At 36.8% G+C, this 20,369-nt stretch overlaps 1 protein-coding gene across 25 annotated transcripts in view; it reads right to left on the bottom strand.

The window, feature by feature from the left end:
- PPHLN1 (periphilin 1) overlaps positions 1-20,369 on the bottom strand; it is a 122,114-nt gene that overhangs the window by 59,035 nt on the left and 42,710 nt on the right. For all 25 annotated transcript variants that reach the window (XM_070494406.1, XM_014864271.3, XM_044755592.2 and 22 more), the window contains one exon: positions 2,172-2,383. In XM_070494406.1, coding sequence (XP_070350507.1) covers positions 2,172-2,383 — 212 coding nt within the window. The remainder of the gene's footprint in view (positions 1-2,171; positions 2,384-20,369) is intronic.

The following is a 20,369-nucleotide window of genomic DNA, read 5'->3' as shown; positions in this document are numbered from 1 at the left end:
AGATGATCTTATGTAACCACTCTGAAAACTGTTTAAACAAAAGGAGTATAGAGAAACATTTTAATAGTTCAGCCCAAATAGTTAAGGAACATTCAAAGTAACCTGTAAAGAGAGTTTTCCCAGAACAAACCTTTTTTCTTGATTAAAGAACTTTACTTTCACGGCTAAATGACTCAATAAAATAAATATGAGGGCATTAACAAAGTCGTATGCTCTATTTCATTCAATTTACACTATATTTTAGTCTCCCAGCTTTCTTTCTTATCTTTTCATCACTCCAGATATTAAAGGTATTAGACCTCAAAGGATGGGGAAGGTATACTGGAAACCCTAAGAGAGGAGCATTACATTGTGGCTGCTCCACATTTCAGCTCAAGATTTTAGAGTGCTGGCTACTGACTACCAAGCTGAAAGCAGACAGAAGATGCCTCTCTAGAAACTGTTTCAGAGGAGAAACAGGAAACATGGCTAATTCACCAATAACTATCTTCAGTGACTTAATAACTTCACCACAAGCTGTCAAGTAAGAATCTCAAGCTTCCATTTTACTCGCATTTTTTTAAAAAGGCTTTATAATTAGTTTCCAAAGATACTTTCTTCCTCTTAACCAAATCATTAATAGTCTGGATTTAAGTAATACACATCCAAAAAAATATGTTTTTAGGAGATGTCCAGCTAATTCTAGATATTTATGTCTGTTCACGTGAGTAGGCACTGGACCTGATTGTTTATCTTCTTAAGGAGGGCAGGGAGGGAGGAAGGAAGTGAAGCAAATGAGAAGATATCAAACTGTTAACAGTGAACTCAATGATAAAGTTCAGTTACCAGGAACTACTCTGAGGGCATTTTAGACAATAAGATGTATGTAAGTGACTGTTTATTTTAAATCTTCAAATGACATTCTTAACTCCTACATGAACATTCATACACATGTATCCAAAAATATGTTTTTTGGAAGCCCCTCTCTACCAAGCTCTGAAAATAGAAAATTGATAAATGTTTATTAAATACAGGAATCCAGCAACAGCTACAATGGAGACAATCTGATGATCTGAAGTGATCTTCATCACTTTCAACATGCAGGAATCAAAGGCTACTGAAGTAAAACTCTTATTATTTGAAAAAACAAACAAACAAAAACAAAACCCCAGTTAATAGGAAGGAAGTTAAAAAGGAAAGAAAAAGAACTATCCTAGACTCTTCTTATTTCTGTACTTTGGCTTATAATTCCTTCTACCTACAAGATACTTCTCCACTTGTAGAAACCTGAAATAAAAGATGAACCCAAATATCATTTCCTCTATGACATGTTCTTCCAATCCCCAGAATGAGAATCTCTCTCACCTTGACCTGCTCATGTCATTTATGACAAATCAATTCTTATATCAAAGTTACATTTACATATTGATAAAACTGGCATTAGTTGGGGGAAAATACATATATATTCTAGTTCCTGGGTGACAGGAACATCTTTCTATCTAACAGTGCCCTTCATATAGAAGGCAGGAGGAAATGTTTTGTGAATGAGCTCCACTGCAGGTAGTAGAGTCTAGAAAGGTAACACAGAAATGTTTTATCTAGAAAATAAATTGTTCCCTTTGTTTATTCCAACATACTGAGCAACTCAGCCCAGGTGACATGCACAGCATGCCATATACATCTAGGCACTCCAAATTAAAGAAAAAACTTTGGAAGTTGGAAAAGAATGAACCTAAGGTAGTTTTAGCTCTAAATTCTATAAAGCTATACCTTACACGTAGGGGAAACCACTGATATTTTTTATGAAAAATATACTCTCAGATATATAGAGAGATCATCTACTGACAGAATATTAAAGAGGTTGGTCTGGCATGGGAACTAGGAGAAAATAGAGGAGGGGTATGACTTTCTGACATGATTACAAACACATCTCTTCCATGCTGAAGAATCAGAAGTGAAATGTCACATGAACTGCTACTTGAAATGGTTACCAACAAAGTGTGTGTGTGTACACGCACATATGGTGTTCATTATACTATTCTTTAAACTTTTCTAAAAGTTTGAAATTTTTCAAAATAAAAAGTTAAAAAGATATATCTCTTACAACATCTATAAGGCAATCTGACTCAGTAAATTCTCATCAGTGGAGGCTGGAAAAGAAAAAGAAAAGAAAAAGTCTTAAGAATACATACTTCTGTGTTGAGATTGATGGAAAGAATACGTTTTGCTTCTTTCTGGAGAGTAGCTTCTACTACTGACACTGGAGCCAGATCTGCTGTGTGGAGATTCCTTTCGGCCTACAGGTGATTCTCTGAAAAACGGTGTGTCTCTTTTATGAGGAGACCGGTCTCTCACATAATGGGAAGAGTAGAAACCTTTTCTTCTAAAGCCATCTCTCATGTCCCTTTAAATAAAGAATAAAATAAGTTGATTATAACCTGTACTCTATATATACAAGCACAAATGGCAAAAACTCTGATTACAAGCTACTTTTTTTTTCAATTTGCCAAGTTTTCTTTTTTTTTTTAAAGATTGGCACCTGAGCTAACAACTATTGCCAATCTTCTTTTTTTTGTTTCTTTCTGCTTTCTCCCCAAATCCCCCTAGTACATAGTTGTATGTTTTAGCTGTGGGTCCATCTAGTTGTGGCATGTGGGATGCCTCCTCAGCATGGCCTGATGAGCGGTGCCATGTCTGCACCCAGGATCCGAACCAGCGAAACCCTGGGCCGCCACAATGGAGCTGGCGAACTTAACCACTCGGCCACGGGGCCAGCCCCCTAATTACAAGCTACTCTTTATGTTGTAATCTTGGTTCCCTTTTTCTACCACCACTTGCCTTCTGAAGTGAGTCCACAAAATGAAATTTTACCCCTGAAATACTATTTAGAATGCATTATTTTTTTTGCAGTTTGGGACAGAACCAAGTAGTTAAGTGCAAAAGCTATTTTATTCTAAGCAAGCACAGAAATTTTAAAAAGTGAAAAACATAGTCTCTATTTCTGTTTGCCATTGACAATACACCACACAGCTACCATTCTTTCAAAGACACCCAGGGAATGCCAAAGATCGCCCAATGAGACGTTTCATGACCTATTCTCCCCTTCTAAGTACAGTAATATACTACTGGTTTTCAACTGGTACAATTTTGCCTCCCAGGTGACAATTTGGCAATGTCTACAGACATTTTTGTTGCTACAACTGGAGAGGAGGGGGTGCCACTGGTGAGTAGGGGCCAGGGATGCTGCTGAAATCCTACAATGCCCAGGACAGCTCCCCTACACAAACATACAACAAAAACTACCTGATTCAAAATGTTAATAATGCCAAGGTTGAGAAACCCTAGTATATACCTACTAATCCTTGCTCTCTGAGTTTCTATCATTAGTATACAGATTGTTGCCCATCTATAAATAGCAACTTTTTATAAATCACCTCTATTACAAATTAAATTTCTTTATTAAGCAACATCATCAATTCAAAGCAGAAAATAAGTCTGAGTAGTAAAACTTTACAAAGCCAAACCATCTTTATTACATCAAAGCAAATCAAAATTATTAAATAAAACTATCAAGACATGAGACTCCGTGTAAAAGAACACTTGGAGTCAAACAGGTTTTAACTGAAGATTTAGCAAATGTACCTCCCTAGTAAAATTAAAGAAGATTAAATTTCAGACAGAATGTTAAGAGACAAACCACTGGCATTAAATTTCACACACTCAAAAGAAAATTTCAGCATACTGCCTGTAGTCCCCAATATATAAGTAGGTTGTTGTCATTAGCTGATTAATACCCAAAATATATTGCCCTTATGGATACAATTAAGTTTCCCTGGGTAAAAGTAGAAAACAGCTAAAACTCATTTATAATAAATGAACTTGGACAGAATACTAATACTGAAAGAAAGCATTAAAGAGATTCTAATATATTCAAGTTCAATCACTAAAACTACAGGAGTCAAATCAAATCAACATCACTGAGAGCCAGAGTGGCTATATATGTATTACACAATGTTAGGAACTCTATCAGGTGCTGGGGACCCGATGGTGAAACAAATGCACACAGTCCCTCCCATCACAGAACTCTCAAGCTACTAGGAGAGGCTGATATTAAACAAATGAACATAAAACACGTGAATGTACTCAGGAGTGCATGCAGGGAGACTAATTAGGAGCCTCCTTAGTCCAGACAAGAGTCAGTTGTAGCTTAGACAAGGTGCGAGCAGGGGAGGGGTCACAAATTTAACACACAAGAATGTACCTTTTGTAGACTGAATGGGACACGGTTAATGTTTGACTAAGGAGTGTGAGAGACAAAGGATGTTAAGCTGATTCCCAGAATTCTGGCGTGACAGCTTACTGAAATGAGAAAAACAGATTCGAGAAACAGGGGTGGGGTAAGGGATCCACATTAGACTCAAACATGTTAAGTTTGAGATGCTCATGTAACATCTTGGCAGGCAACCAGAGTTACTGCTGACAAGATCAGAAGAGATTTTTGGCTATAACTATAAATTTTTATATAACTATAAATTTGTCTGTAAATAGGCAGGATTTAAAGCCTTAGGTACGGATGAAAACAGGATAAAAAGAGCAGAGGACCCAGAATCTAGGAGTAGAAAACTACCACACTGAGGAATGGCCTGTCCGAGAAGAATGAAACAGAATGGCCACAGAAACAAGAGGGAAACTGGTAAGTCAGCAGGGAAGCCAAAGAAAGAGTGCTCCAAGAAGAAGAATAAAGGTTTCCTCCACTGACACCAAATGAGCTCTTACTGATCACCTACTTGGGGATGGGGAAAGCAGGTCCACATTCAGAGGAAAGGCTGCCTACTTTCCACCAGGCGGGTGAGGGGGTGGGGGAGATGAAACTCTGAACTACAGTTTCCTAACCTTGACACTAGATGGCGGTAAAATCACAACAGCACAATTCAGAACTATGAGAGTGGCCGAGGCGGCTGCACATACTTGGGGAAAGCACATGTCTGATTTTAATATCTCAGAGCACAGTAACGCCTCTCCTCCCCTTCACATCAACTCCTCCTACTTCCCATCAGGTTAAGCAAAAACATCACAATAGGGATCATCACCAGAAGCATCCTCTTTGATAAAGTGGTAATATTAGCCAAGTCATTTATTCATGTTATGCACATAATTTTTTCATATCTATATATCCCAATCTCTCTCTATATATATATGAATATATATATGTATGTTCATATATATATGAACATAAATATGTGAATATATATATATTCATGCCAATATATGAAAGGCACTATGGGGAATTACCCTGGTTCTGAAGAAGCTTCGTATCTAATTGGGGGGTGGGGAGTAAATGTTCCAGAAGGCTGGTACTGTAATTCAAACGAGAAATGTATACTAGTAAATGGAAAACTGAACTGGAGGTCTTTAAGGAAAGGTGAAATTTAGATCAGCATTGTCTAATAGAAATATAATTGAGCCACAGATATTGCAGTCATAGTTAAAAAGTAAAGAGAAATAGTAATTAACTTTAGCAATATTTCACTTAACCCAATATATCCAAAATATTATCAACATGCAATCAATATTAAAAATGTAGTGAGATTTATTTTACATGCTCTTTTTTCATCTTAAATCTTGCAAATGCAGTGTGTATTTCATACTTAGGGAATATCTCAGCCAGAGTTGGCCATATTTCAAGTGTTCAATAAGCACATTTGGCTAGTGGCTCCCATATTGCACAAAAGGGATTTAGTTGGTGAGAAAGCACTCTAAGCTTTGATGAAAAAGCAGAAAGGGATTAAAAAGCATTATGCAAACAAGAGCAGAAGTAGTCAGAACAGTGAAAACTTTAAAAATCAGTGACTAGAAAACAAAGGAAGAAAATCTTTACAAGGGAAAAGATAGTTATCAAATATGGCAGAAGTTAGAAGAGATCTCTGCATTTCCAACCTAGGAGTCACATCCCAGTGAGGGGGCTGTGCAGTAAAACTTTGGAAACCAAAGCAGACTGTAAGAAATTAAGATACATCTACTAAAGGATAAGGAAGTTAAGCCATTACTTTTCTTCCAAAAAAGTTTAGCAGAGAAAGAAGGGAGAGAACTGGGACAACATTTTGAGGGAAGGGGCTTATTTGATTATATCTAGAGACTGAGGGAAAAGGCTGATTTACTGTACAAAGAGAAACTGATAACCCAAGACACAAAAATGTTAACTGATAACGAAGGAGTCAAAAGTCAACAGGAAAAAATAAGACAAAGGAACTAAGAAGAAGAGAATGGCACTGAAGGAAAGAAGAGAAGAAACTGAAAAAGGATAAGAATAAAGAGAAATTCTCATTTCGAGAAAATATGAGAAATCTCCCTTCAGAAGTCCTTTACCTCAGTAAAGTAATTATAGAAAACATCAACAGAAAGTCAACAAAGTAAGACTATGAATAGAAGCTAGAGGCAGAGTGGAAAGTTTTGGTATTGGTCCTTGGGGGAAAAGTATTCATTAGAGCAGTGTCCTCAAAATGCAAGTCCCCAGACCTGTCTCAGCATTACTCAGAGGTGACAGAAATGCAAATTCAGGGGCATCAACCCACACCTATGAATCTGAATCTATGAGGGTATGACCAGGATTCTGGGCTTTAACAAGGTTCTCCAGGTGATTCTGATGCACACAAAACTTTGAGAAGGACTGAATTAGAGAACCTCACTAATGTATAAGAACATTATCTCCAAGTCAAAAGCAGAAATGTAGAGTTCATGACAGAGGAGGAACAATTCCCAGTGATGATTCTAGGCTTTGACCATGGCTGTGGACAGCTAAAGGTAGGAGTTCAAAAACTCAAGAAAGAACTGGTGTTAAAAGTATCATCAGGGCCACCCTGTGCCATGGAGGTTAAATTTGGCACTCTGCGCTTCAGCAGCCTGGATTCACAGATTCCGGTCCCAGGTGTGGACCTACACCACTCATTAGCCATGCTGTGACAGCAACTCATATACAAAATGGAGGAAAACTGGCACAGATATTAGCTCAGGGCTAATTTTCCTCAAGCAAAAAAAAGAGGAAGATTGGCAACAGAAGTTAGCTCAGGGCTAATCTTCCTCAGAAAAAAAAAAGAAAGAAAGAAATGGGACTTTATCAAACTAAAGAGCTTCTGAAGGCAAAGGAAACCAGGAAAAAAAAAGAAAAGACAATCCACCAACTGGGAGAAGATATTTGCAAGTAATACATCTGACAGGGACTTAATCTCCAAAATATATAAAGAACTCACACAACTCAACAACAAAAAAAACAAAGAAAACGAATCAAAAAATGGGCAGAGGAGGGGCTGGCCCAGTGGCGTAATGGTTAACTTCACGTGCTCTGCTTTAGCAGCCTGGGGTTCGCAGGTTCGGATCCTGGGCATGGACCAAGCACTGCTCATCAAGCCATGCTGTGGTGGCATCCCCCGTAAAATAGAGGAAGATTGGCACAGATGTTAGCTCAGCAACAATCTTCCTCAGAAAAAAAAGAGGGAGAGGATATGAACAGACATTTTTCCAAAGAAGGTATACAGATGGCCAACAGGCACATGAACAGATGTTCAACATCACTAATCATCAGGAAAACGCAAGTCAAAACTACATTGAGATATCACCTTACACCTGTTAGAATGGCTGTAATCACCAGGACAAGACAAAACAAATGTTGGAGAGGATGTGGAGAAAAGAGAACCCTCATACACTACTGGTGGGAATGCAAACTGGTGCATTCACTATAGGCAACACTATGAAGATGTCTAAAAAAATTAAAAATAGAAATTCCATACGACCCAGCTATCCCACTACTTGGTATTTATCCAAAGAACTTGAAATCAACAATTCAAAGGCATCACATGTCAATGGCAAGGGCCTAACGATGAGTCAGAGGGCCTTCTTGAAATTTATACACTTACATAGCACCGAATTTTCAAATACAATACTAACCCTGTGTATGGGGCTTAACAGAAGCTTCACCTAGTAGAGGAAGGAAAGGGGGTTATGGCATGTTAAGGCCCTCTGGAACCAGCTTCCTAAGTACTGGAAGACCCTTCCAAAGTAACTATGAACTTTACAACCTTGAGCAAGTTACTTAACCTCCTACGCCTTAACTTCCTCATCTGTAAAGTGGAGATAATAACAGTACCTATCTTACAGAGTGGTTGCAAGCAGTAGATGAGATAATATAGTAGATAGATTCCAAGATCCCCAGCAGATGCCTCAAACTGTGGGTAGTATCTAACCCCATACAGACTACATTTTTTCCTATATGTGCACACCTATGATAAAGTTTAATTATAAATTAGGCACGAAAGAGATTAGGAACAATAATAATAAAATAGAACAATTATAACAATACACTCCAATAAAAGTTATGTGACTGTCGTCTCTCAAAATACTTTACTGTACAAATTTAATGCGTTTTCCATCTTAAGTAGGCACTTACACACTGTGGCCATAACTTTTGCAGTTTGAGGTGCAACAGCAAAACTAGCATGAATTTCTTTTTCCTTCTTCATAACTTCATAGAAAGAAGATTTGTTTGTACTGTAGGTCTTAGCAATCTCAGCTATGATATTTTTTCTTTCCTTACTAAGTCAAGAACTTTCATCTTTTCATTTAAAGAAAGCATTTTGTGGCTTCTCTTTGGCATATCTGAAGTGCCTGCATCACTACCCTTGCACTCCGGGGCCATTTTAAAGTAAAATAAGGGTTCCTTGAACACAAGCTCTGCAATACAGAGACTTTCAATCTGACAACTGAGATAGCTACTAAGTGACTAATGGGCAGGCAGCATACACAGCACGGATACACTGAACAAAGGGATGATTCAGTTTCAGGCAGGACGAAGCCAGACAGCAAGAGATTTCATCACACTACTCAGAACGGCACATCAAATTAAAACTATGAATTGTTTATTTCTGGAATTTTCCATTTAATATTTTTGGACCATGGGTGCCCAAGGGTAACTGAAACTACTGAAAGCGAAACCTCGAATAAGGGGAGGTTTATTGTACATGTAAATGCTTAGAACAGAGCCTGGTACACAGCACTCAATAGATGTTAGCTATTTCTATTGATAGTGTTACCTGACTATGATTTCCATTAAATCAGTAAAAGGTTTACATTAAGAAATTAGGTAAGTGTGCCAATACAACTGAGTGATAACTTTGACATTCAGAAAAGCAAAACTATAGAATCTTGCATATTTGTAAAAATTTAAAAACCTACTCATAATAATAAAACCCCTAGAATATGACTTCACCTTGACTTCCCAAGGAATCTGCTTTACAGAAGATGAGCTGTGGATAACTCAATGTCAAAATCTTCAGATACGGAGTTCTTTACGCAGATGAAGCACATAGAAAGTAAAAAGCAGGCAGAAAGGCCACTCACTAAACTAGGGGTCTACAAACATATGCTGTAAAGCACCAAGAAGAACTATTTTAGGCTTTGGGGACTACCTACTCTCCATCACAACTCCTGAACACTCCACTGTTGCCCAATAACAGCCGTAGACAACATGTAAATAAATGTGCATGGCTGTGTTCCAATAAAACTTTACTTACAAAAACAAACAGCTGGTCAGGTTTGGCCCATGGGTTGTAGTCGCCAACCCCTAATCTAAATAATTATGTACTCCCTGCCAGCTTTCAAACACAACTTACTAAAGCATAAAAAGGTTATCTACAGCTTCAAATTCCTCACAGAAGGCAAAGAAAAGTACAAGAATTTTTTCCACTCTACTTCCTGCCAATATCTTAAGATTTTGTGCTTTAGAAGTGGTCTTTTAGAAAGCAAATTAATTACACAATGATAGAAATATGTTTTGGTTGATTCATCTCTTCTTTTCTCCAAGAGACTTGACTTTACAATAAAAAGCCTTTCTCAAAATATATTACACAAAATACTAATCCACAAGATGTTTACCACAAAACTCAAAAAGGGCTTTTGTAGGTAAGTAACTTTGGGAAATAATGAGTTTAATAAAATTAAACACACCTGTTTACAGAGCCCTTCTCAGAGCATTTCCCGCAGGCAGATACAGAATTCAAAAATCAGTTCCTCTGCTTACATATGGCCTTTTGACCAATAAGGTCATTTTGATCAATTTATTTAATCTTTTTGAGCTTCATTTTCCTAACTTCTCTGACCACAGCAGCTTTGCAATAAATGGTACCTATCATTATAGTTTTAGGTTTTAGACTTTTTGTCATCAATTATCTCATCTTTAACCATCCCCCAAATACATGGACCCTCAAATTTTAAAATATTTTACCTAACTGTAAGACAATTTGGGGAAGACAGTGATGAATTCCTTTTTATAACACATAGCATGATATATGTAGGTTGAAAAAAGCTAAATGTTTGGAAGGAAGAGAAAGAAGAAAAAGACCCTGCAAAAAAAATATATAAGAAAAAAATGCTAAATAATTATAAGCCTAGAGGAAGAAACCATCTTGTATCAAAATACCAAGTTTTAAACTACATACAAAAAAGGCCTCTAAAGTTGAAAGTTATCATTGAATTTAAAACAAATTTCTAATTAAGGAGGAAAATTCCAACATCCATGGCAAAGTCTTAAATATTAATATTTAATAATTTAATAAATGCTAAAAAAACATTGGATAAGATGAATATACTAATAAAAAGATGAAAGATATGAAGATAATTCAACGGAAGACAGGCAAACTAATGTAACATCTCACCAAACAAATACTTAAGATAACCCAAGTTATTTTAAGTTTTCTCTATCAAATAGGGAAATAATCCTATCCAGTAGTAAAAATGAGGACAAAAAGACACAGAAGCTTCATCATGAATAATATACAATTTGCGTTAAGCTGAAAATTGCTACTGATTTAATGGTCCTAAAAATGGAAACACTACACTAGTCCATAAAACAGGGTTAAACTTCCAAGGTCCATACAGAGAGCAAATATTAAATAGAACTGCAAATAGCACACTTTTCTGACTGTCAGACTGCTTTTCTTATCTTCATTAACATGCTTCCTTTCTCTCTTCCTCTGTTTATATGTCTGACTTTTTCTAGGCTCAAAATGTTACAGAGTATTTTGAATTTCTTCTTTTTCTTGGCAATAACACCTAACTATTTAAGGGAGTTTGCACTTGATTTCAAATGTCAACCATGAGAGCTTCTATCTTTAAGGGAAAAACAGTAGAGATTATCAAAACAATCCATAATCCATAAATGAGATGGGTGTCTTAATGTGTATCACTGTTTAATTTTCCTTCCATCACTGACGACAGATATACTTACAGCTACTATGAATGACGGTGGGCACTTGTAGCTAGCATAAGGTACTAGTGCAAGTGATGCTAGTTTTATGAAACAGTTGTCTTAATTTTCTTAAATTCTTATCTTCTGGTATAATTTATGATAAATTTAGGTAAAAATGAATATTCAAAGGCTTAGGTTTTTTTTTTAATTAAGACAATATGGCAAGGGCAAACTGAGCAACCTTATATCTTAACCTTACACCTAAACAAACTCTTGCATAGATTTACTTCTAATTCTCTGGCATAACTAATGAGAGACTGCAATGAGTTTTTAAAGCATATAATTCACCAGAAAATCAATAATGCTTTCATTGGTAAACTTATTCCTAGTAAACTCAGTAGGAATTTCTTTTTGCTTTTCATATTATTTCTATAATGTGACTGTACTACTTTTACAACAGAAACTTTTAAAACTTATTTTTGTTTAATAAGAAATTAGTTTTTAAGCTATTCTTTCATTTAATTTATAGATCCTATTCAAGTGGAAGACCAAATATTTCACAATTATTAAATGAAATCACTTTGACTATTATGAACTCAACTATTTTCCCTGATATGTCAATATTCTCTCAAGTTCTTTATTTTAGCTTTTAAAGATAACTGATCTTCCACTGTTCAATGCCACTTTCTCCCATTCCACTACCTCCTCCCAAAACCAACCTGCCAACCCAATAAGAAATCTGGGTAGCTAATATTCTTCCTAGTAATTAAGTAGCTGTACCATACACTTCCAAGAAAAAAAGCAACCTACAGAAACAGCCCACTGATGCTTAACTGTACTCATGTGACTAGTATAGCTATTATTATTGCTCTGAGATTCTGACATTTTAAAGGCAAAAAATCTGCTTTTCCAAATTATGACATGAAAAACACTCAAAATATATGCAAGGAAAAAAAAGGATTCTATTAATGAGGCTCCTTACTATATTAGTGATTCTCAAATGATGGTGATTTTACTCCCAGAGGGACATGTGGCAACATCTGAAAACATGACATTTTTGACTGTCACAACTGGGGAGTACATATCTAGTGAGTAGAGGTCAGAGATGCTGCTAAATTCTTACAATGCACAGGACAGTTCCCTACAATAAAGAACTATCCAGACCAAAATGCCAATAGTGACAAAGTTCAGAAACCCTGAGATAGACACACAGACAGATACACACACACACACACACACACACTCATAAATTTAATCTATCAGTTTGAGAAATATGTAGAGACATTCTACAGCTTTCTTGGAACCACTTATCAATTCTAAAATGTTTCTTTATAACACATCTAACATCAAGTATTCAAATTTCTTCAACTCTCCTAAACATTCAATTACATGTTACATTTTCAAGTAAAGTATTTTCCACTCTATTTTCAATCTTTTAATTTATATATAGTCCAATACTTAAGAGCATAGGCTCTGGAACAAAGTCTGCCAGGGTTCAAATCTGGCGCCATCATTTGTTTACTACAGGAGAGGTTTGACAGTTACTTAACCTCTCTGTGTCTGTTTCCTCATCTGTAAAATGGGAATAATGGATTAAGAGGAATAATGCCTACCAGTCCAAATAAGTACTTTATATATTAACCCATTAACTCAAATTAAAAAAAAAACAAAACAATGACAACACCAAGTGTTGACAAGGATGTGAAACAACAGGAATTTACATACCTTGTTGATGGGAATATAAATAGGTACAAAGCTGCTAGCTCTCAGTTCACAAATCACTACATGAACAATAAACGCACATCACCATTGGTGACCAATCACATCACATCCTTCAAAGTCTTGTTGGATTCGTCATCATGCATCTGCTATTCAGTTCACACACGGACAGCAAAATGGAATTTTGTTCCTTTCTTGTCTCCCAGTGATAAACCCACGTGACATTTTACAAAAATGGATAATTGAAAGAAAACTGGCCAACAAAGACAAAAAGTGCAGCCAAGAAACAAAAAAGTGATAACTGTAGAAGTGAAATCCAAATTAAACCTAATGGAGTGATAGAGTAAATAGCTGAGCATGGGAATGCTGACAATGCTGCCCTTTAAGAGACCCTAGATATGCAGCCTGAGGAACTTGGTGAAGGCAAAATTACTGACATAAATAACGAAAGTGACTGTGACAAAAAAGATGAAGATGTCCCAGAGACAGTGAGGCTAGCAAAAAACTTTACATTAAAGGAACTCTCAAGTGATATTTCACAACAATGAAAATGCAAAGGATAAAATGTTGGAAATTGATCCCAATGCAGAATGGAGTATGACAATTCACCAAGGAATAAAAAAGATGCTTGCTCATATCTTAAGATATACGATGAGAAGGCAAGCACTGTTCAAACTCTTGATAAGTTTTTTACAAAGAAATAAAACTCTAAACTCTCAATGTTTCTAACGTTTTAAATTATAGTATACTAAATGAATATCAGTTTTACCATTTTTTAATTTCCCTACATATTTCTAGTTGACTGAAAGAGTTTAATGTCTTGACAAAAAATTTTAAAAGACACAATAATTACAATTTTTCCCAATGACTATTAAGATTGCTTTAGGTCAGAATAACGATTACCTTCAGAGAGGAAGAAGAAAGTAATTGAGGAGCGGCATGAGGAAGCTTCTGGGATGCAAGTAATATTCTATTTCTTAACTTGGATTGTGATTACACGTATGGTAATTCATTAAACCATACACCTTGATTTATGTACTATATGTAAGTTATATGCTCTAGTAAGTATTAAAAAGGTGTCTACTTTTCCTCTAAAAATGTGATATATAAAAACATAGCTTCTTATCATTTAACAGATCTGAAGGTTTTTTGGGTTTTTTTTGAGGAAGATTAGCCCTGGGCTAACATGTGCTGCCAATCTTCCCCTTTTTTTGCTGAGGAAGACTGGCCCTGAGCTAATATCTGTGCCCATGAAAAGATTCTTTTAGAAAGTCAACAGAACTTTTCTCTTTGAGAAAAGAATTTTCATGTTTAATATTTATTTTAAGGGAAAACAAATTGTAAGACCAACTGCTGTCTGAAAATCATTAATACATTTTAGCAATTTCTTTTGAACACCCAAATAGCATAGCATTACTTGCCAAACCAAAAAGAAGTCAGTCTTGGTAACTTCAGCTACCAATATGGTGTCAGGTCATCTTCCCAGAGGATCACTAAGAAATGTGTGCAACATGATGAGGTTCCCCCACCTCAGGACATTCTCTCTGCAAAGGCAAATCTTCCAATGTCTTGACCAAGAAATCATTCAACTTACATTTTCCTCTTATTTATTTTTCCTTTATTCAGAAAAATGCTATAGCTTAACACAGCAATTCTTAACCTTCAACATAATTTCCCAATTTTATGATTCTCTTTACCCCATCTGCAGAAAAAGTCAGTGAACAGATTCAAAGACAATCATTTATAGATAAAATATTTTTAAAAATAATCCTTTATAATAAAAGATAAAATTTAAAGTTTTTTTCTCTCATAGTTTTTCTTAAATCTTGGGTGCCTGCTATATATATCTACGCAACTAAATGCTATAAAATGACTAAAATAAATAAACACAAAATAATTAATAGAAAAACTTAGTCTTTAGGCTTCTGTTAAAGCCCTTACTTTAACAGATTGTATTTCTGTGCATTATATTCATGGTTTTAACTCTATACTATATATTTAATAGAAATTTTCTACTAATAAAATTTTTGACGTATAATTTAAAAAATATTTATATTTCCTAGAGTTCAAGCCAAAGACACCATTACCTCAAGGATCATCTCAACTTTTGCTACTACAGCCAAAAATGGGGAACTAAATTTTAAGTTGACTGCTAAAAGAAATCTAGAACCACTGAGCAAAAAAAAATTTTTTAGCAATCTGCTCATAGTCATCAAAGAGCTAAGAATGTAGTAAAGAACTATGGAACCAATAAGCAAGAGAAGTAGGAAGCCCAGAGAACTGAGTCTGTCTTTTTGTTTTGTTTTTTCCAAAGATTGGCACCTGAGCTAACATCTGTTGCCAATCTTCTTTTTTTTTTTTTTTCCTTATTCTTCTCCCCAAAGCCCCCAAGTACATAGCTGTATATTTTAGTTGTGAGTGCCTCTGGTTGTGCTCTGTAGGACACCGCCTCAGCACGGCCTGATAAGCAGCACCTTGTCCACGCCCAGGATGCGAATCAGTGAAACCCTGGGCTGCTGAAGTGGAGTGGGGAACTTAACCACTGGGCCACAGGGCTGGCCCCTGGGCCTTTCTTTTCTGGGCCACTTTTTCCTTTATATATGTGCCAATTTCAGAAGCAGTAGCTGAGAGGATGAAAAACAAACAATCCTGATAGCCTCATAGGATTAGGATATAAAAATAGAGTCCAGATCTTACCAAGGAAGTAGGGTTGAAATCCCAAATGGCTACACAATAAAAGCAGGGGGAAGAAGAAATAGACTAGCCTGGCTTCATATGACCTAAATTCCTTAAGGTGACCCTGGATTGCTAATGACTCTAACCCCCTGTGTGAAATACTCAGAGGTTTCTGTTTTTCTAAATAAAATAAGCTTAAACTAGACATTCTTAAACACAGAACTGTTTCTTGAAGAAGCATACAAACTAAAACAAAGCCACATACACAACTGTCATTGAGTACCTAAAATGCAAAACATGAAGTCTCTATAGATTATCATTAGATTATCAAAAAAAATCAAAAGGGAAAAATCATCTGATTGATAGAAAGATCACAACTGTATTCGTACAATTTTTCTTTTAAAATGTGTTATCCCCACACTCCTGACTAGCTATAAAACTCAATCAACATCAACTAGTATAATTTTCTTTGTGCAAGTATGGTCCTGATTTTAAGAAAGAACTTTGTTTTTTTGTTTGTTGTAACAGTGACCCTGAAGCATGCTGAACAGAGCAACAGGACACTGGAAACTTGGGCACATTCTTAATGCCATTCCATAAATCACAGGGTACAAACTTTGCACTGCAAGTAAGACAAAATTCTATTAACCACGTAAAGAAAACTTACACCAAAAGCCTTCAAATTATAAAGTTTCTAGCTATGATGAAAATGATATCAATATATATGATATAATGGGTTCAATACAATGAATTATACAGCAAATTAAAGTCTTTTAAACCAACGTTATCTCAATAAAAAATAATAAAAACAGAATTAAAAAAAGAAATGCAAGTTGCTGTTAACTAGACTTACTGTGGTGATCATTTTGCAATATATACAAATATCAAATCACTATGTTGTACACCTGAAACTAATATATAATGCTATATGGCAATTACCACCTTAAAAAAAAGGAAAAAAAATTTAAAAAAGAACTGTTGAAGAAATATAAATAACGGTACAACTACAATGCTTACTATGAAGCCTCAAAAAAAAGACCCCCACATATTTAACTCAACTGATGCTTTTTATTATCAAAAAAGTACATAACTTGAGAGTCAGGACAGCATCTTTGGCCGTATTACAAACATTTCAGCCCTGATTCAGGGCAGCGATAATGCAGGGCATATACAGGAGGCAAAGTCATCTACAGAATGGAAGATGGGAGGAACTAATGCCTTATAAGGGACTCTTTCTCAGTGTGGTCCTACATAAAATCATCTTGGATGCTGGCTTCAAAAGCAGATTTATGAAGCTCAGGATTCTCCCGTTAATACACATTCCCAAGATAACTCCAGCCCCTCACACCAGTAAAATCAGACAAGGTGTGATAGACCCCTCAGTTTCAGCAGATATATGTTTACTGGTTAAGAGTAAAATTCAATAAAAAAGTAGGAGGTAAGGATATAAGGGAAGAGAAGAAAGGAAGAAAGAAAACATTTAACTTCTTATTCAGGACCTCATTTTTCTTTCCTTCCCATATCCAACATGCACAAATATTCCACACAAAATACTGGCTACTTCATTTCCAGTCAACAGGAAACTTCAAAAAGGAACTAAGATTTCAGGAATCATTTTGAGAAAGCAGTTTGGTAACTAGTAAGGCTAACTTGAGTCTGGTGACCAAGTCCAGAGCTCTTTCCACAAAACCACATCTTTAGCATTAAAAGTATTCTAGGCATGCAATATGGACTAAGAGATCTTCCAGCTTAGAATATAGAACTTATTTGTGTTACTCACAGTTTGATCTCTAACAGCTAAAACAGTGCCTATTGTTAGAGGCAAGACATGCCTAAATTGATATAATAAAAATATCAAAAAACTGAATACTGAATCATTACACAAAAGATGTCTATCTAACTACCATGAAACGGTCTAGGGCAGGCATTCCAGGGTGAGAGACTGTGCTCCAGGCAATCATCCAAGAACCCCGGCTGACCACTCTGCTATTTCAACAGGTGGCTTCCAAGGTCATGCGTCTGCTGTCATTCCATTCCAAAGCCCACCCTGCAACATGGGAAAAGGTAAATGTGTGTCGAAGAATACAAGTAGAAGTAGAACTCCTACTCACATTACACTGGAGATAAATTAGTTACGTGGCCACATCTAGCTGGAAGGAAGGCTGGGAAATGCAGTCCACCTATGTGCCTATGATGTGTGGAGAAGAGGTAGAAGTCTTTTCACGAACGAAGCATTTCATTTCGATGGAAAGTCTGGGATTCTCAAGTGAAGTGTCTAACAAGCAGCTGGATGTAGAAACATCGAGCTCGGAAAAGATACCAATTTATCTGTTAGCAGCGGCACACAGTATAGGTCAGTGTTTCTCAAACTTCAATCTCCAGACCCTCTGCATCACAATCATCCAGGGGGCTTGTGAAAAATACAGATCCCAAGCCTCTACTTACTGAATCAGAATCTCTTGGGCTGAAGCCTGGAAACCATTTTTAACGAGCTTCTAAGTGATTCTTTTTCCCTGAGCTAACTACTGCCAGTCCTCCTCTTTTTTGCTGAGGAAGCCTGGCCCTGAGCTAACATCCGTGCCCATCTTCCTCTACTTTATATGTGGGACGCCTACCACGGCATGGCTTGCCAAGCACCCGGGATCCGAACCGGTGAACCCCAGGCTGCCGAAGCAGAACGTGTGCACTTAACTGCTGCGCCACCGGGCCGGCCCCCTAAGTGATTCTTATGAACACAAGTTTTAGAAACATAAACAAAGGGAACAACTGCTGCCAATGATAAAGCTAGATGAAGTTACCATAAACGAGAGAAAGTGCCAAGAAGTCATTATTAACACAATCCTGTGGTTTCTGGACTGTTGTCATTCCATACTACCTATTAAACCAAGGGTTCTCAAGTGTAGCTTCACACTAGACTATCTGATGAGCTTTTAAAAAATACTGATGCCCGGGCTCCACCCAAGACCAATTAAATCAGATCTCCAAATGTAAGGACCAGGAATTGGTATTTTTCTTTAAAAAGTTTTCCACCTAATTCAGAATGCAGCCAGGGTTGAGAACCACTGTATTCTGTATTACCCAAGCTACTACTATATGCTCTTCATTTCACAGTCCCAGATTGTTGCCCTACTCTACAGACTGCAAATTCTGGTTCTAATTAGTTGTGAACATTGAAAAATCAAGAGATTTAACATTTAAAAAATCTAGATTTCTGACTTTTTTTTTTCTTTTAAAGATTGGCACCTGAGCTAACAACTGTTGCCAATCTTCTTTTTCCTTTTTTTCCCTGCTTTTTCTCCCCAAATCCCCCCAGTACATAGTTGTGTACCCTAGCTGTGGGTCCTTTTAGTTGTAGCAGTTTCTGACTTCTTTTGAAGCAGGCCACACCAGGCTTTATATTCCCAAATGGGAAAGAGCAGCTGGTACCAAGTAACAGCTGCTCCAATCTGACCTTCTGACCCTCAGGACTCATTCAACATTCCCTGATCGGCCACTGTAGGGGCATGAGTTATTTCCACTAATACATAAGAGCATTACCACCACAGAGTAACAAATATGTTAAGTGCTTACCTGTAAGTATTACATGTACTTTACGCTCAGTAACTGTATTTGTGTACTTAAGAAACAAGATATAGTAATTTCAGTTGGTCTTGTAAATATTTTCACATCCTCAGCCTCTTTATAAACCAATCCTTCCAACTTCTTCCTTTAACTAAAACCTGGTATTTGAACACAAATACCACCTCCCTTCACACTCTTGAGTAGAAGGGCACACTCACTGATGACTCTGCCTCAAGGTCTGAGGAATGTGCAGCATAGGATTATCTTCCAAATCCTTCATCCTCTAAGAAAAGGGCAAAGAGCCCAACAAACTCCTTATTTAAGTTCAGGCCATCGCACTGTAACTCCCCTTGGCCCATATTACCAACCATCTGGTAACTTTCCCACATTTCAAAAGGCCTTTAACCCAATGACACACAGTCCGCCCTGTAACACATCCCACCCACATCATGGATGACTTTCCAAATTCATGTGGATCATCTGTGCAATACTGTAGCCCTTCCCTGGCCACCACCTACCTCTTCACAATACTTTAGCCACACACTTAAATCCTAAACCTTGCCTCTCATTACCCAGAGGTGCTCTTCATCAGAATCCAACACTGCAATCTTATCACAATGTCTCATCCTTCAGTTTTCTCACTCCTACAATAACTCTACCTCTGATTCATGGATACCTGTAAGTCTCCTATATTTCCTAGCAATCCATGAACACCATCCTGGCATCACTTATTGCCCTTTCAGCCAAACTACAGTATTTGAACCACTCTATGAATACCAACAACTTTCTGTTCTGGCAATTCTGACACACTGTGTTAGCCAACCCAATGCTGAATTAATTCCAAAATCTGTGATTCTTCACCGATATAGTTACAGTGCCATATCCTAGAGAGAAATTACATACGCCTACAGATTGGACCCACTACGGAGTCACAGTCTCTAACTTCCACTGTACCTTCAATCCCACTAGTAATATTTTTACTTATCATTGGTGAGTGCAATCTCCCATTCAGTCAGCAACTATTCCACATCTTGATAATTCCCTCAAAGTCCTCTAACCTAGCACCAAATCTTTCTCTTAATGAGTTACTTCACTACCTGAAAAACATGGCAGTCATCAGCCATAGACTACCTCAACTGCCAGCCCAGCTCTCCTTTCCCCCAATTTGCCTTCATCTGCCCCATGCTACTTTCATCCT

The sequence above is a fragment of the Equus asinus genome, chromosome 22, assembly GCF_041296235.1.
Source record: "Equus asinus isolate D_3611 breed Donkey chromosome 22, EquAss-T2T_v2, whole genome shotgun sequence".
Classification (NCBI taxonomy): domain Eukaryota; kingdom Metazoa; phylum Chordata; class Mammalia; order Perissodactyla; family Equidae; genus Equus; species Equus asinus.
Note: the sequence above shows the minus strand (reverse complement) of the source record. Positions and strands in the feature narration are given on the sequence as shown.